Source organism: Sciurus vulgaris, assembly GCF_902686455.1.
Source record: "Sciurus vulgaris genome assembly, chromosome: 14".
Taxonomy (NCBI): Eukaryota; Metazoa; Chordata; class Mammalia; order Rodentia; family Sciuridae; genus Sciurus; species Sciurus vulgaris.
The window spans coordinates 68,650,888-68,666,671 of record NC_136475.1 but is presented as its reverse complement, the minus strand read 5'-3'; the positions used below and the strand labels follow the sequence as shown (position 1 = coordinate 68,666,671).

Sequence of the window (15,784 nt, the reverse complement as noted above, 5' to 3'; positions counted from 1 at the left end):
TCATATAAGCAAGAAGAAGCTATGTTGAAAGACCTACATCAAACTGTTAACACTGGTTCATATTAACAATTGGCTGGGATTGATGGTAGGAGGAAGGTTAGGGGAGAGGCAGAGGATGAGCTTTTTCTTGAAATAGGAGAATTTCTAAGGATTATAAGAGCAATTAATAACAGTGTTATTACGATTATCAAGCACAATGAACATGTACTGTGATTTTAAGAAATACATCACATAAAACTTTAAATACATAGTTAACAAATGAAAACTGTTTAGACCTGAAATTTTGTTTTTTGTTTTGATCAGCACATCCTGCAGCGAATTCAGAGACTTCAGGCTGACTGGGTCTTGGAAGTAGACACCTTCTTGAGTAAGACACCCTTTGGGTACCGGTCTTTCTCAAATATCATTGGCACCCTCAACCCCACTGCTAAACGACACTTGGTCCTCGCCTGCCACTATGACTCCAAGTATTTTCCCCGTTGGGACCACAGAGTGTTTGTGGGAGCCACTGATTCAGCAGTGCCATGTGCAATGATGCTGGAACTTGCTCGAGCCTTAGACAAGCGACTCCTTTCCTTAAAGGTATCTGCTTTCCTTCTGTTGACTCCTAGGATAAAATACATTAGCGGTAACTCAGAGTGAATGCTGGAGTCTTTGGGGGAGTGAGAAGGTCATTCGGAAATGGAGACATTTTGGTACATTTTTGTAATCTGCTTTGAGATGATATGAGGTTGAAGAAATATTAGTTGGAAGATGACATGATTTGAATTGTCAATGATGGGCAATAAGCCTAAGATATGTGACATTGCATGCATTAATTGGCCCCTAATTTGCCAACCTTGAGTACATACTAAATTAAATGCAATGTTTCTTTACACAATAATGAAGGAGGAAGGTTGGTACAAGCCAAAGTATGAGAATTATGTTTTATAATAAACTATGTTTATTTCTTCTTGTTTATACAGCTGTGAAACATCACAACCTTCTGATCTGAGAGATGATGGGTCTTGAGTTGGGGGAGGGAGCTGCAGGGAAGTGGTGCCAAAGTAGAGTGGGTAATTCAGACATATCAAGATGAAAAGCATGAAGCAGAAATGCATTATTGTTATTATCTCTGAATCTCGGCTCAATTTTATGTAGCATAGCAGAGCTTTTGTTATGCTCCCAGCTCAAAGTACTTTAGGGACTCTCAGATGTTATTTCAGTCTCTGTGTTCTTAGGGGCTATTGGAAAAAAGCGCTAAACTAGATGAAGACATTTTGTCCTGATATCACTCATAACCAAGTAAACACAACAAAGCAAAAACAAAAAACTTTGTTCATGGGCAACAAATATCTTTTCTTCCCCCAGAGCTTTATGAAGGGTCCAGCCTTTGATACAATGGGTGTAAAGAAGTAAAAGGTTTATCTTGTAATGGAAGTAATAGAGATATTTGGTTCTATTTTTGCTGGATGTCCTGAACTTGAAGAAAGCAAGGATTGTTTATACCCTCTCAGTATTAATTTATCTGTTTTTTTTCATCTTGTTTTGTTTTCTGAACCTTCTATGATACTTTTATCCCATGCCCTACCCTGCTTTTAACATGTACCTTTCCCCAGCAATTGGGCGAGGGAGTTTAGAAACTAATAGAACAGCTTAATTTTTCATATTTGCATTTCTAGTGTAAGGACATGAAATGAGGTGTTATGTAAAGGCACAGTTTTGTGCAGCTGGTGTGTTTTCTCTTGGTGAGCAGCTTTACCTTTTTCCACATAGTTCACATATGTTTTTTGTGACCAGAAATAAAAAGTACTGAATGAATTGTTAGATGGGGATTGCCATTAAAAAATTTGAGCTACCACATATGCTCTCTTTATTTGCCTTTTTGTGTGTGTGCGGGGTGCTGGGGATTGAACCCAGGGCCTTGTGCTTGCAAGGCAGACAACCAACTGAGCTATCTGCCCAGCCCATTATTTGCCTTTTCTATTAGAGGTAAAGGGTGATGTGGAGAATTTTTTAAGACTGTTTTTAAATGTAAACTTGGAGGGCATCAGATTTATTCTTCCAGTTATATTTTAACTAAATTTGCATTCAGGATTTATTTTAAGTTCTTCAGCCATTGTAGACTAGTCAAGTGGTGGTGGGAAGCCACCTGGGAAAGAGCTGGATAGGAGACTGAATTATTATTTCTGTTCTTTGCAGCCCTTCTTTTCTCCAGTAATAGGATATGGATTACACATTCATATCTTTTGCCTGTGACTTTACTGTGTCCTCCCTGTAGTAAGTTACACTCCCTCATCCTTTGGCTATGGACTTGGTTATTGATTTGCCTTTGTCAGTGGAATTTTAGTAGATATGACATGAGGCTGGGAATGTGCTTGCTGTCTTATGTCTTTTCTGTCACCCTGAGAAGATCATCCCCTGGTTGGGCTTCCAGTTCCAGCAGGAGATAAGAGACATGTAGAGCAGAGGACACTCACTGAATGCAGGGCAAAGTAGAAGCTGCTCTAGCAGAACCCACTGTAGGCCTGTTGTTCCCTAGCTGACCTATGGAAGATATGTCCCAGGAGCATTAATAATTATTTTTTTAAGCCACTGAGTTTGGGGTGACTTGCTGTACTATGTTACTGTGACATTAGCTTAATCCCTTAATTAGAGATGATTGTAAATAATTCACCAACTATGTGAACCCTGATAACTAGGCATTTATAATATTTCCATGAAGACCTTCACAAATCAGGCCACACAGATTCTTCTAGCTCCATTGTACAAGCCTAAGTTACTAGAAATTGAAGGCCATTGTGATTTTCCTGTCATTCTTGAAAAGAAGCAAATAGAGCAGATTGTCTCATGGGACTCAGGGATCAGAGTTCATGACAGTCCAGTCCTATCTAAATGAACAGATAATAAGAGAACAGAATGAAAGTAAGTCACTGCACTGATTATGGGAATCACCCTGCTGTTGAAATTTCTGTGAGGCACCTGAACCTTCAAGCCTGCAGAAGATAGAAACTACCTTCTAGAACTGCCCTCATGTTCTGCAAGTATGCTGTTTGATTTGGAGCTAGAACTTTGGAAGCATTAGAAGTTCTCTCAACAGCCGGAAGCTTAGACTATCTGCCCTGAAGAGTACATCTTTCATTTTGCCAATGAGGAAATCCGTTTAGCTGCTTGGTACTTATGAAACCCTGAGTGCTTGCATATTGCACAGATACATCCTTCGCTTAGTGCTATCAGGAGTTTTGGGGGTTCAAAATGAAATGAAATTGTGGTCTAATGAAGGAGCAATATTAAGACAATCAAAATGTTTGGCAACAAATAACTTGGTTTTCAGATGATAAAGACATTTTTTTCTCTTTTTTATGAGCGCACCTTAAAAACAGTAAGAAAAATTACATTGTGGAAGAAAGTAGGGCACACAGGCTTAAAGGAACCACAGTTTATAAGTCTGTATAAGGAGCACTCCGATTTTAGATTTCCAATCCATACCAGCAGGTAGGTAGTGTACTCTAGGTACCTCTGCAGAAGATGAGAGAATATTTTTCTAGAGAATCAAGGAGTTTCTGAACTTGGAGAAATCAGATTTAGAGAAGAGCAAGCAATAATGAGGTGCCACAGGGAAATCAGGGAGATTAAGTGAAAGGCTACTCATTGAACAATGAGATGGTGAGTCTTTCTCCCATTTCCAGCAACAGATAACTAGCAGCCAGCAGATACCCATCAGATAGGAAACTGGAGGATTGGAGAATGTGGATTAACTTATGTCACAGAGAGGGACCTTTGGAGATTCTCAGTGAAAACACTTCATGGACACTAGATTGCCCTGCAGCAGAGTTAACTGATTTTTGTCTTTAACTGGTGTTTTAGTACCTTATTCTTTAATATGAATGAACATGAAAAATCACCAGACATTTAAGAACAGTCTCCATCATGAAAGAAAGCAAAACAAATAATAAAAGTGAAAAATGAAGTTGGAAGAAATAGAATAGTACAAGGAGCAGAAGATGATGTGACACTATTTCAATATCCTTAGAGAGAGAAGAGTAGTTACATTTATGAAACAAAACCAGCATATATAATAACAGGACGGTCACAGAGTAAGAAAAAACTCTTGAAAATTAATAATACTATTTTAAATATTAACATAAATAGAATTGTAGTGGTGCACACCTGTAATCCCAGTGACTTGAGAGGCTAAGGCAGGAGGATTGCAGGTTGAAGGTTAGCCTCAGCAATTTAGTGAGACCTGTCTCAAAATAAAAAAACAGAAAGGGTTGGGGATGTAGCTCAGAGGCAGAGTATTCCTGGGTGCTTTAATTCCCAATACAAAACAAACAAAAAACTGTTTTTAAAAAAAAAAAAATCAATAAAAGAGTTGGATTCTAAAGTAGAAATCATAGCTTTTCAAGAAAGAACAGTAACAAAAGAGATGGTAATTATTTCTGGAAAATCATTCCAGGAATCCTAATAGATCATATAAAAGTGAGAATGAGAATGGCATTGGGCTTCTCAGTAGAAATCACGGGAGTTAGAAGACAATGAAATTGTGCCTTAAAATGTTTAAATAGAAATAATTTGCAACGCAAAATCCTCATACCCAGCCAAATCAAATATGAGAAGAGAATGAGGATATTTTCAGAGCTGTAAAGGCTCAAGAATGTTCGCTCCCAAGTACTGTTTCATTTTAGAAGTTCCTTAAAGGTATGCTCCAGCAAAATTAGTGAAAAAAATCAAGAGGAAGTCATGGGGTCTGGTCTCTGGGGCCATATAGGAGAGGCAGAGGGAATCCCATAGGACATAATTGTTGTGCCCTGTTTTTTCAATCCCAAAACTAGTTTATAACTTTTCATTGTGTAATTGTAGCATAGTTGTGATTCTGTTCATCACGCATGCCACTTAGAAGGTACCCAGAGCAGCAGTGTATTCACCAGTGGCACATGGATGCACATTTGTCTTCTTGGGCACTGCAAGCCGTGAGTCTAGAAGACAGTTTAGTAATAAGTGATTTTTAAGTAATACTGGTACAATTTTTTAAAAAAGTTTTACGTAGTGGTCAAACCCTCCACATTTTTGCATAAAAAAATTGTTGGCATAAAATTTGTGATGATTATGTGGCAAAATATGATATGAAGGCTGAGAGTTGACTTTTGGACTTAGCCATGTAGAGGTGATAAGTGTACGCTACAAGAGCAGTTTCAGTAGATGGAGGAGATGAAGCCTGATTGAGGTAGGTTTAAGAATAGGAATTGGAGACAGTGCAAATAAATAAATCTTTCAAGGAGTTTTTATATTAATGGGATTAAAAAATAGGGCAGTAGTTGGTGGAAGTAGTGGGGTCAAATATTTTAAGATGAGGGTTGCAATCGTGTGTTTGCAGGTTCCTGGGGATTATCCAGCGGAGATAGAAACATCGATGGTGTAGGAGAGAAATGGTATTTGCTAGTGCCATGTCCTTGAGCAAATGCGAGGAGATAGGATTTCGAGCACATGCGGAGAGATGGCATCTAATACGAGCACTGCAGGAAGAAATCGAGGTCATCAGCTGGGCGTGAGCTGGGGTGAAGTGCTGCAGGTTAGGGAGAGGAGGAATGTGAAAAGCTGGAGTGAGGGTGAACGAACTGAGAATAGTATGATGGCCGTTCCCATGACATGCCGACTTGAGGTTTGTGGTCATGAATTTTAAGCGAGACCAAACAGTGGGGTTGGTTCAACTCCACGGGAGCAGGCACAAGGTAGGTACAGAACTGGACTTCAGCGTTTTGCCAGGAAAGTTTGACCAGGCAGAGAGAGGCAAGGGAGTGAGTAGAATGACGTACTGGAATCGAAGCTGAACAGGGAGTGAGGTGAGGGTATCGTGGGGGCCAAGGGCTGTGAAAAGGTGGAAGATTCAGTAGACGAGTGATTTCAGGGGAGTTGAAGGACTGTGGGGATTTCACAACCAGAAACATCAAAGTTGTTGCCCAACAGTGGAAAGTATAAAATGGATCAAAATCCTACTCACCTCAGTTCTGTTCAGATACGGTGTCTTTCGCAAATCTTTCCTTGATGTCCCAAGGATTTGTGCCTCTCACTCCATCCAGCTTCCAGAGGGCTTATGTTACATTCGTGGCCCTTGGCACATTTTACCACGCTCATGCATTTATTTTCTCTCTCCTAACCCAACTAAAGTATAGGGTCTTTCAAGGGAAAGCCCATAATAATTCTTAGTGTCCCTGTAGCCTGCCTTTCTAGGGCAGATTCTTGAACACAGTTTCATTAAGAAATTTCAAAGTTAAATAAGATGAGAGGCAGGAAAGATGTGCAGTTGCTTCAGTATGGGTTCCCCAGTAAGCACATTCTGATGTGGAGTGTAGCATGCGGGTCGGTTAGGAGGGAAGATGAAGGAACGCCGGCAGGGAAAAGACATGGGACTGGACAGAGAGAGAAGTCAAGCTGCAGTACAAGTTCAACAGCAGCCCCGGCCAATCTCTGGGGCGCTGTGGAGGTGCAACCACTTTAGAGACCCCTCAGTACCTGTCTAGGCTAGTGAGAGGACATAGGGCAGGCCCAGGATGGGCAACCCAGGTTGAAGTGGCGGACAGCTCTCCCAACAACCAGGGCATCGCATTCCCTCAAGGGGAACTGGTGGCCTATCACAGTGTTCATCGCAGCAGTTCATCGTTTCATAATTCCCTGGGGAGTAAAAACAAATGTAAGACTTCTATTTTCAGGGGGACAAAGAGAAGGTGAGATTTATATGAGTGTAGATCATCGTGGGAAATGTGATGATGTTTGGAGAGGAAACAGTGTGAAATATATTTTGGCACAGTTTCACTTGCTTTGGTATCTTTCTTTCTTCATGCCATGTCTATTTTATTAATAAGAGTGCTGTTTTTAAATATTTTAAGTCATCACGGCGTTTTTGTTCTCTTTTTTTTTTTTAATGCTTTTTTTTTTTTTTTTTTCCAGAATGACTTAGACTCCAAGCGAGATCTTTCACTTCAGCTAATTTTCTTTGATGGGGAAGAGGCTTTCCTTCACTGGTCTCCTCAAGATTCCCTGTATGGGTCTCAGCACTTAGCTCTGAAGATGGCGGCAACCTCACACCCACCTGGAGCAGGAGACACCAACCAGCTGCACGGCATGGTTAGTCTGGGTGATTTCCAGGGTGCTGCGGCTCGGGCTATGCCTCCATAGAGAAGGTTGCTAGAGCCAAGTAAAGACCTAAAAGTGCTATGAAATCCTTGGAGCAGAGTGTTTATAGTAGAACATTCCTTGGCAGCCATTGGGTTTTTGAGGAATCCCAGAGCTACAAAGAATGATTCTGGGTTAGAAGCCATGTTTGACGGAGCTTAATTAAAATGATATAAAAAATCAGATTAAAGAACTGTCAGATTCAATTTGGTTTAATGGCAGCACATTCCCCAAGGACTGCATGTATCTGGAGAGAGCAAATGCCTTTTGTGAAGCTTTTGTAACGGCGAAGGGGACTTGGGTCCTGGGAAATGAAGTTAGAGTGGAACAGGGTGAGAAATTTCTCAATGTCACGAAAGAATTGTAATAACTGCAGTGTTTATATGATATTTTGATGTGTTGGTTTTATATGGCATTTTTGACATGAGGATTGGGGACATTTTGATGCCGCCTTAAAACGCTGCTACTATTAGTAGGTAATGGGCCCAACACACAGCCTCATTTTCTCATTCCTATTCTTGGGCTTACACTCCATCCCTAATCCCTCACCCTATCCCTGAATCCTATCCTGACTTTGACACTCTTCCCATGTTTGATCTTTATTCATTCCCCAAGACTTCACTAACTCCAGCTTGGGACCTTGTGCTACCCATGAGACTTCATTCTTCCCAGTATGCTGCATCCATCCCTGATCCTCAAGCCATGTATAAATGATAACCTATTCCTAAAGTCTCCACTCATCCCTGTCCCTTGCTCTAATGCTCACCTTCACCATATGAGTCCAACGGGCCACATTTAATGTCTTCTATGACTTTACCTAACATACCTTAAGTTGGCATTGTCTTGCTCATCAGGGTAAGAAGATTATAGTCCACACCTCATTCATTCACTTGTGCCCAGGAGACTAAGAGGGTCCAGAGAAGAGAGAACTGGTTGACCAGTGAGTGTGGGAACAAAGTTATTTATTTTTTCAGTCCAAATATCTGAATCCACAGTGATGGCCAAGACCATTCCTCTGTCCCAGAAACAAAATTTTAGTAGCTTATCCAAACTTGTTAATATGTTCCTTTTTCAAAGGTTAATTTTTAAAAATAATGCATACATTTAATTATCATTCATGAGTTTATATATACTTCCTCTTTAGAATCACAGACTGAAAATATTCATCTATTATGTGTCAGGATCTACGCTAGATATTTACCCACACATCATTTCACTTATATAAATCAGGAGGTCTTAAGCTAGGAAGTAGTCTTGAGGGAGTCCTCATGCCTGCTGATGCTTTATGGCTTAAATAAGTCAAGGAACACTGGTTTAATTATAGAGGCATATAACTAGAGGGGATCTTTAGGGATTAGCTAGTTGGAGCTCCTCACTTGATTCACAAGCAAATGGAAATCTGGAGACACAATGTTATAAAGCTCCTTTACAAGGACTTTTCTTTCCTGTTCCTTGATGGATAGTTACTATTCAAGTGCTCTCCAATATACTGTCATGTCATCACAGATGAAGGGTAAAATGGATAATTAGAATGGAGTAGAAGTTCTGACAGGCTTGGATTCCCATCTGAAAATAAATATATTTTTCTTTAATCTATGTAATCCGGAAGTCTCTAATAGCCTTAGTGACATCCTTTTTTGGGGTACCTACGTGAAGAATTAACACTTTGCCAATTTGTTCACATGCATAAGCAAGATTGGAAGAGTTTCCCAAAATAAGTAGCATACAATATGACCAAAGTTTTGTTCATTTTAAAAAGTAGTAAGAAATTTTTACTGTGTATATTTAAGCTGTCCAAGATGGTGTTTTGGGGGTACATATAGACAGTAAATGGTTACCGTAGTAAAGCTAGTTAAGACATCCATCCTCTCCTATAACTGCCCCCTCTTTGTTTATGTGGCAAATGCAGCTAAGACTGCTCATCTAGAGGGAGTCCCAAACAAAGTAAGCATCGTTAGTAAAAAGTGACAGGTGACTTCTTCCTACGGACAAACACTACACTTTAAAATTCAGAATTTATTAACCACAGTCCCGAGGTTGTACATTAGACCATAGACTACCTCTTACATGTCTACTACTTTGTATCCTCTGACCTCTCTCTCCCCATTTCCTCCCCATTCCCTGACAGAGGCTTTTCTCTCTGAATTTAAAGCTTTGTTCTTTTAAATAACTCCCTGTATCATTTTCAGTTACTAAAATCTTATTAGCTTTGACTGATTGTTTTTCCACATTGAGTATGAAACATACTTTGGTGACTGTGATTAAGCAACAGTATTTTTCTCCCTTAGGATTTAATGATCTTATTGGATTTAATTGGAGCTCCAAACCCAACGTTTCCCAATTTTTTCCCAAACTCTGCCCGATGGTTTGAGAGACTTCAAGTGATTGGTAAGCATCATTAGTAAACAGTAACATATGACTTCTTTCTACTGACAAACATTACACTTTGAAATTCAAAATTATGATTTAAGGGTATGATTTAAATATGTAATATACCTTAATGGCCTTTTCCTTGCTTTAATGATTAGTTTATAATTTCCTACTCATCTCGTTTAGTAGGGCCAGTTTATTTTCCTGTGTGTAACTCTATTTTGAAAAGGAAAAGCTTCACTGTAGTATTTTAAGTACATTTTATGCCTGTATATTCTTAGAAATGGTTTGAAAATATTTCCCCAGAACTATGTTTGAAGTATATTGGATAAATTTCTAGGGAAAACTTTACCCAGCAAAGCATGTTGACTAATGATGAATATTATGTCCGTATGATGATACCAAAAGATACTCTTTAATTTTTATTCTGTTCTCTCTCTCTACTTTTATCATCATCTGTTTCTACCTTATATAGACATTATTTTCTTTTTGATATAATACAATCTCAGCTAATTTTTCAAAGAAGAAAGCAATCAGGATACAAGAGAAGAGGTCCATGAAGAGCCATTTAAGTTTTAAGCCAAATAAGAGGATGTTTAGTAGGACAGATCAAGAATGGCCTGGCCAAGAAACAGTGATATCCTATGGCTGAAGAGAGAGGTTGGGACTTGGAGAAAGAAAAGCATAACTTCTTCCCTTCATGTTCCCATCCTTACAAAACAAACAGAACAAATCAAGACAAACCATTGAGGAATCAAGGAAAGATGAAACTGAGATATATTTTTTTATACTAAAACACAGGCTAGGAGGCTGCTTTTGAAGCAAGAATTTCATTCCAGAAATGTTTTATGGGACACAAAGACTTCTTGGAGCAAGATTGAATTGTATTATTTCTAAGCAGTGGGAATAGCACTGTCATCTTAGCTCATGCCTTTGCCATGACTTAAGAATTTGCCAATCTTCAGATCTAGAAATGGCACAAGAGAAACTTATGATTGAATTTCCAGATGCTTGCCTTTGGCAAATTTCAATTCCTAGTTTGAAAGAATCGTTATTGTGGCATTATTGATTAAAAGCTCCCTGGACCTCTTCCTTGAACCATGTTTTTCTTAGTTTAATGGTAGCCTCCAGTGATTGAGTTTATATTCTTTTGAGGATTTTGCACACTTTTCTTATTTCTTGTACCAAAATGAACTTAAATCAGTAAGTTTTACCTTAATGCAAATTTAGTGCATTGTGCTACTACTCCACACGGTATTTACACTTCAAACTCTATCTCTAACTGTATAAAGAAATTTTTTTTTATCCTATCATAAAGAAATTATGGATATCAATAAATAGGAATTTTTTTTGGGGGGTGGCTACAGCTTTCCGGTGTTCCTAAAATCATATTATATGTGCTTGCTTACTAGGTGGACTAGTTTTATCTTATAAGTCTAGCAATTAAGAAATAAACACCAACCTAGGAACTTTCATTTAGTTATTTTATAATCTTTTTGTGATCATTCATCGTTTTATAACATATCACATGGATTTCATGTACATATGGGTTCTATATTCAAGATGACAAGAGTGACAGAATGCAAGTTAGTGGTTCTTGAACTTCAGTATGCATCAGAATCTCTTGGAGGGCTTGTTACAGCACAGATTGCTGGTCTCTACCCCAGAATTTCTGATTCAGTAGATCTGAGGGGAAACCAGATGCTATCCATTTCTAACTAGTTCCCAAGCGATGCTGATGCTGCGATCAGGAACCACACTTTGAGAACCACTAAAGTAGGTCACAGTAGGTACCCCTTTTCATATAGTGATCCTTTGATATACTTCATCCCTATTCCGTTTGAACATTCTGCTTTGAAGCCCCATATCTCTTCTATAGGCATTTTTCATGGACTTACAAGCACCTATGTCCCCAAGTTTCCCATCTTTTCCTATGATTTTCTCATTCTCTATTATTCTATTGAGTTTCCAACTTCAAGGGCCACTCTTCTCTCTTCCTACTCGAAATGTAAATACTTAAGTTCAAGCCAGATGTATGTTTTCATGGTGTGGCCATGCTCACTGCTGCATAATCTTTTAAAATATGATGGCTACATGTATTAAGCTTTTGACTCCTTAAAAAGGATGTTTTGAGTCTTGATCGGATAAAAATAGATGTTCATTTACTATCTGATTGTCATCTGCAGAACATGAACTTCATGAATTGGGTTTGCTCAAGGATCACTCTTTGGAAAGGAAGTATTTTCAGAATTTGGGTTATGGAGCTATTATTCAGGATGATCATATTCCATTTTTAAGAAAAGGTAATGTGTGTGTGTGTGTGTGTGTGTGTGTGTGTGTGTGTGTGTGTACCAGTACCTCTGCAGGTGCATTTATTACCTATTGTATTTATTGTATTTTATGTGCATTTTGCAATTTCCAGACTACTTCCCTTATTTTCTCTTAAAGGTAAATTAAGATCAGTGTTTTCAGCCATGCCTCATCCCCAGACCTTAGATTCCTGGTACCATCAGATAACTTTCTTTAGTAGTAAAAATTTTCAGTTCTCTAACTGCTACATACATTTGAGAAGCATATTAAACTTGAATAATAACTACCTTTTTAATCACTAAGACCATCCTTAAGAATTGACTATGCTAAATTTACATATTAATGTTTTGAACCAATCTAAAAGTGTTTTAAAGATTTAAGAATGGACAATAAAATTAATTTGAATGAGAACTAAAGTTTAAAAGGAAATATACACATTGTGCTATAAACAAACTTTGGCCAATATGTGTTTTCTGATTATGTACTTGTAAAATAAAAGTTGGGTGCTTGAACCAAATTAAGTGAGAAGGAAGACATGTAGACAGTTCCTCACCTGATCTTTATTGACACCAGGTATGATTTAGATGCAACATATAATGTTTTAACTTTCCCTTACCAGGCCTCTCTCTTTGGGTAATAAAATGAAATAATGGAACCCACCATTGTTCATTGATATGGAGGAAAATTGACTTCAAAGTAAATTTTTCTTTCCTAGTGTTGCCCTTCTTAGTGAACAGTCTACATTTATGTAGTTGTTCAGAATAGACTCTTGGGAGTTGTCCTTAGTTTTTATCTTTTTCCCTGTGATCCACATCCATATCTATCTCATTCACATCCATTTGTAGGTCTTTAAGGTAACATACAAGTTGAATACTGATGTGCAGCACTGGACTTTAGTAATAATTCCTATTCTCCCTGATTTGCAATAATATAGACTGAGACAGGAAGATTCCAAGTTCAAAGCCAGCCTCAGCAATGATGGGGTTCTAAGCAATTTAGTGAGACCCTACCTCTAGAAGAAAACTACAAAAGATGGCTGGGGATGTGGCTCAGTGGTCAAGTGCCCCTGCAGTCCCTAGGACCAAAAATTTTTTTAAATTAATTGATTAATTAAACTGTGTTAGTAAGCTCTTTGTTGCTGTGACCAAAACATTGGACACAAAAATCTTAGAGGAGGAAAGGTTTATTTTGGCTCATGATTTTAGAGACTTCAGTCTACAGTTGGTGAGCGCCATTGCTCTGGGTCTGAGGTGAGGCAGAACATCATTCTGGAAGGGTGTGGAGGAGGAAAGTTGCTTAGCTCATGGCAGCTGGAAAGCAGACAGAGAGAAGGCTGCTGGAAGGTATAGCTCAGTAGTATAGTGCTTGTATAGCATGCAAAGGACACAGGTTCAATCCCTGGTACAAGGAAAATAAAAACAGAAAACAAAATAAAACAAATCAAGAAAATAAAAAAGTAAGAAAAGAGAGAAAGAATTAAAGAGAAGTTGGAGGAGAGAAGATAAACCCTTTGAGGTGTTGTCCCCAGTGACTTACTGGACTTCCTTAAATTAGGTCCACCTCTCAGGGGTCCATTCATAGTCATCAATGGATTAATCTACTGAAGAGGTCAGAGGTCATGATCCAATCACTTCCCCCAATGTCCCACCTCTGGACATTGCTGCACTGGGGACACTGAGCTTTGGGGGACATTCCAAATCTAAACCATAACATAAACTATCTATCATAGCATATCCTGGCTTCTATTTTTTCATGAATGACATCCCAAATCCTTGAGGACATTTTCATTTTTTTGCATGTAGAATATTTATGAAAGCCTGTATTCATAAATACATCCTGGCTTCCCCTTTAAAAAGTTAGATTGTATTCTTGCACTTTGTGTAACTTTAATGTTGTCTGATCAATGAGGGAGCAAGATCCTTGTGTCAAGATGGTGGAAGTCTAATTCAACCCAAGGACTATTGCAGTAGCTTCCCTACTGGTCTCCAGATTTTGTTCTTATTTCTATGTTCTTTGTATAGGAGTTTGAGCTATCTTTTAAAAATGTAAATTAGATTGTGATAATAATTATTATTTTAAAGGTCTAGTGGCTTGCCATCTTATAGAATAAGACCTAAAGTCTTTACTATCGCCTACAACACCCTCCATTTTCTGTCTCTAGTCTCCTTCTTCAATATCACTTCCTACCTCTCTTTCCAAGTGTTGCTCTGATCCAGTCACACTGTTCTTCAGTCACAGCTGTTCTCCAGTCACAGCTGTTCTTCAAGCAGGACAAGCACATTCCTATCTCAGCACCTTTGCACTTGCTAATACTGCTGCCTGCAATGCTCAACCACGGATCTTTGCATGGCTGACTTTCCCTTCCTTTGGTGTGTGTTCCCTCCCACCCTGCCACCTGTCTCTCATCCTTTATTCCATTATCTTATTTTATTATTTCTAATAAAATTTGTCACTTTTTAAAATTATGTTTGATATGTGTTTATTTGCTTCTTTCTCCGATGGAATGTAAACTTCACATGGCATGGCTTTGTCTTTTCACTAATGAGGCTTCAACTCATAGAACTGGAACTGGTAGTAGGTGCTTTTTACTTATTTACTGAGTCAATTATTACTCGTTTAAGGAGAGAATGTTTTTGGAGTACATGCGTTAGATATAAAGAAGAGTACAACAGATGATGAATTATCATGTGTCTTTATGTGGTACAGAACTCCCTCTGCTTGCAGAAGGCTACTTTCTAGTTTACTTGCTGGAAACCTGTACTAAATGACAAATCATTTCTTTCTTATTAGGTGTTCCAGTTCTGCATCTAATTCCATCTCCTTTCCCTGAAGTCTGGCACACCATGGATGATAATGAGGAAAATTTGGATGAGTCAACCATTGACAATCTAAACAAAATCATACAAGTCTTTGTGTTGGAATATCTTCATTTGTAATGTTTTGGTTTAGTACATGGTAATTGTTTCTGCGCCAAATTAAAAAGTCAAGGCACCATTTAAATAATCTGATTTCAGATAGATTCTGTGTGGAAGCTTCTATCTGTAGGTGCATTCTCTAGGTATCTTTGAATACGTGATCAGTGAATTATAGAATTATGTCTTCAATGACTTATTAATTTTCATCTAGAAATAAAAGGGAACATGTAAAAAAACAGAAAATAAACATCTTTGAAAAAGTTCTTCAGATAAAAACTGTGAAATGAAGTCAAATTCAATTATTCAATATCATAGACTTTTAAACAGTACTTAAATATGATGGTGGTGTGCAATATGTAGCCTTAGTTTTGTGATTTTTTAAAACATGGACATCTATTTTATAATATAAAACAGAAATGTACTTTGAAGACTTTGAAATTTCTTTGAGAAATCTTTGTAGGGTTAATTTCACGGAAATTAAAATCAGAATTAAAAGCCATGTTGTGAATTTCTTTGTCATATATACATATGAAGAAGTATATAATTAAATGCACAGCCCAATTTTTATAGTTTTGCAACTTTATTCTTGTAAAAATAATATAATCAATAATGAAAGCATTGAAAAATGGATTAAAAAAGATTATCCTATTATACTGGCAGAATCATCCCTGCTTTTAAAGATTTTTCTCTATTTTTTTCAGTGCAAATTTTTCTTATATAGGTATTAATCAGATGGTATTATTATTATTTTGGCTTGTTTTCCCCTGTTCATTTATGTAATTACCAGGCATATATTTGCTGTTTTGGTCTTGGATTGAGCTGGAGACAAAGACCATTGAGTGTGACCTCTAAAGTCACTATTAAAGTAACAGGCATAGCACAGTAGTTATAATAATTTTTGTGTAGGTAAATTGTACAGTGTTCAAGTTTGGTTAATCACTTATAGTATATATTCATATTTTCCCCCTGGAAATACATAGGCATCACGAATTGTCTTTAGTAACAGGAGGAACGATTACCTAGAAATACAAACTTGA

The 15,784-nt window shown here is 37.9% G+C and overlaps 1 protein-coding gene across 2 annotated transcripts in view; it reads left to right on the top strand.

Annotated features, from left to right (window-relative positions):
• Positions 1–15,244, top strand: part of QPCT (glutaminyl-peptide cyclotransferase) — a 33,539-nt gene extending 18,295 nt beyond the window's left edge. For both annotated transcript variants that reach the window (XM_079109904.1, XM_079109905.1), the window contains exons 3-7: positions 304–582; positions 6,928–7,104; positions 9,441–9,540; positions 11,709–11,825; positions 14,623–15,244. In XM_079109904.1, coding sequence (XP_078966030.1) covers positions 304–582; positions 6,928–7,104; positions 9,441–9,540; positions 11,709–11,825; positions 14,623–14,768 — 819 coding nt within the window. In that variant the 3' untranslated portion in view covers positions 14,769–15,244. The remainder of the gene's footprint in view (positions 1–303; positions 583–6,927; positions 7,105–9,440; positions 9,541–11,708; positions 11,826–14,622) is intronic.
• Positions 15,245–15,784: the final 540 nt, after the last annotated feature.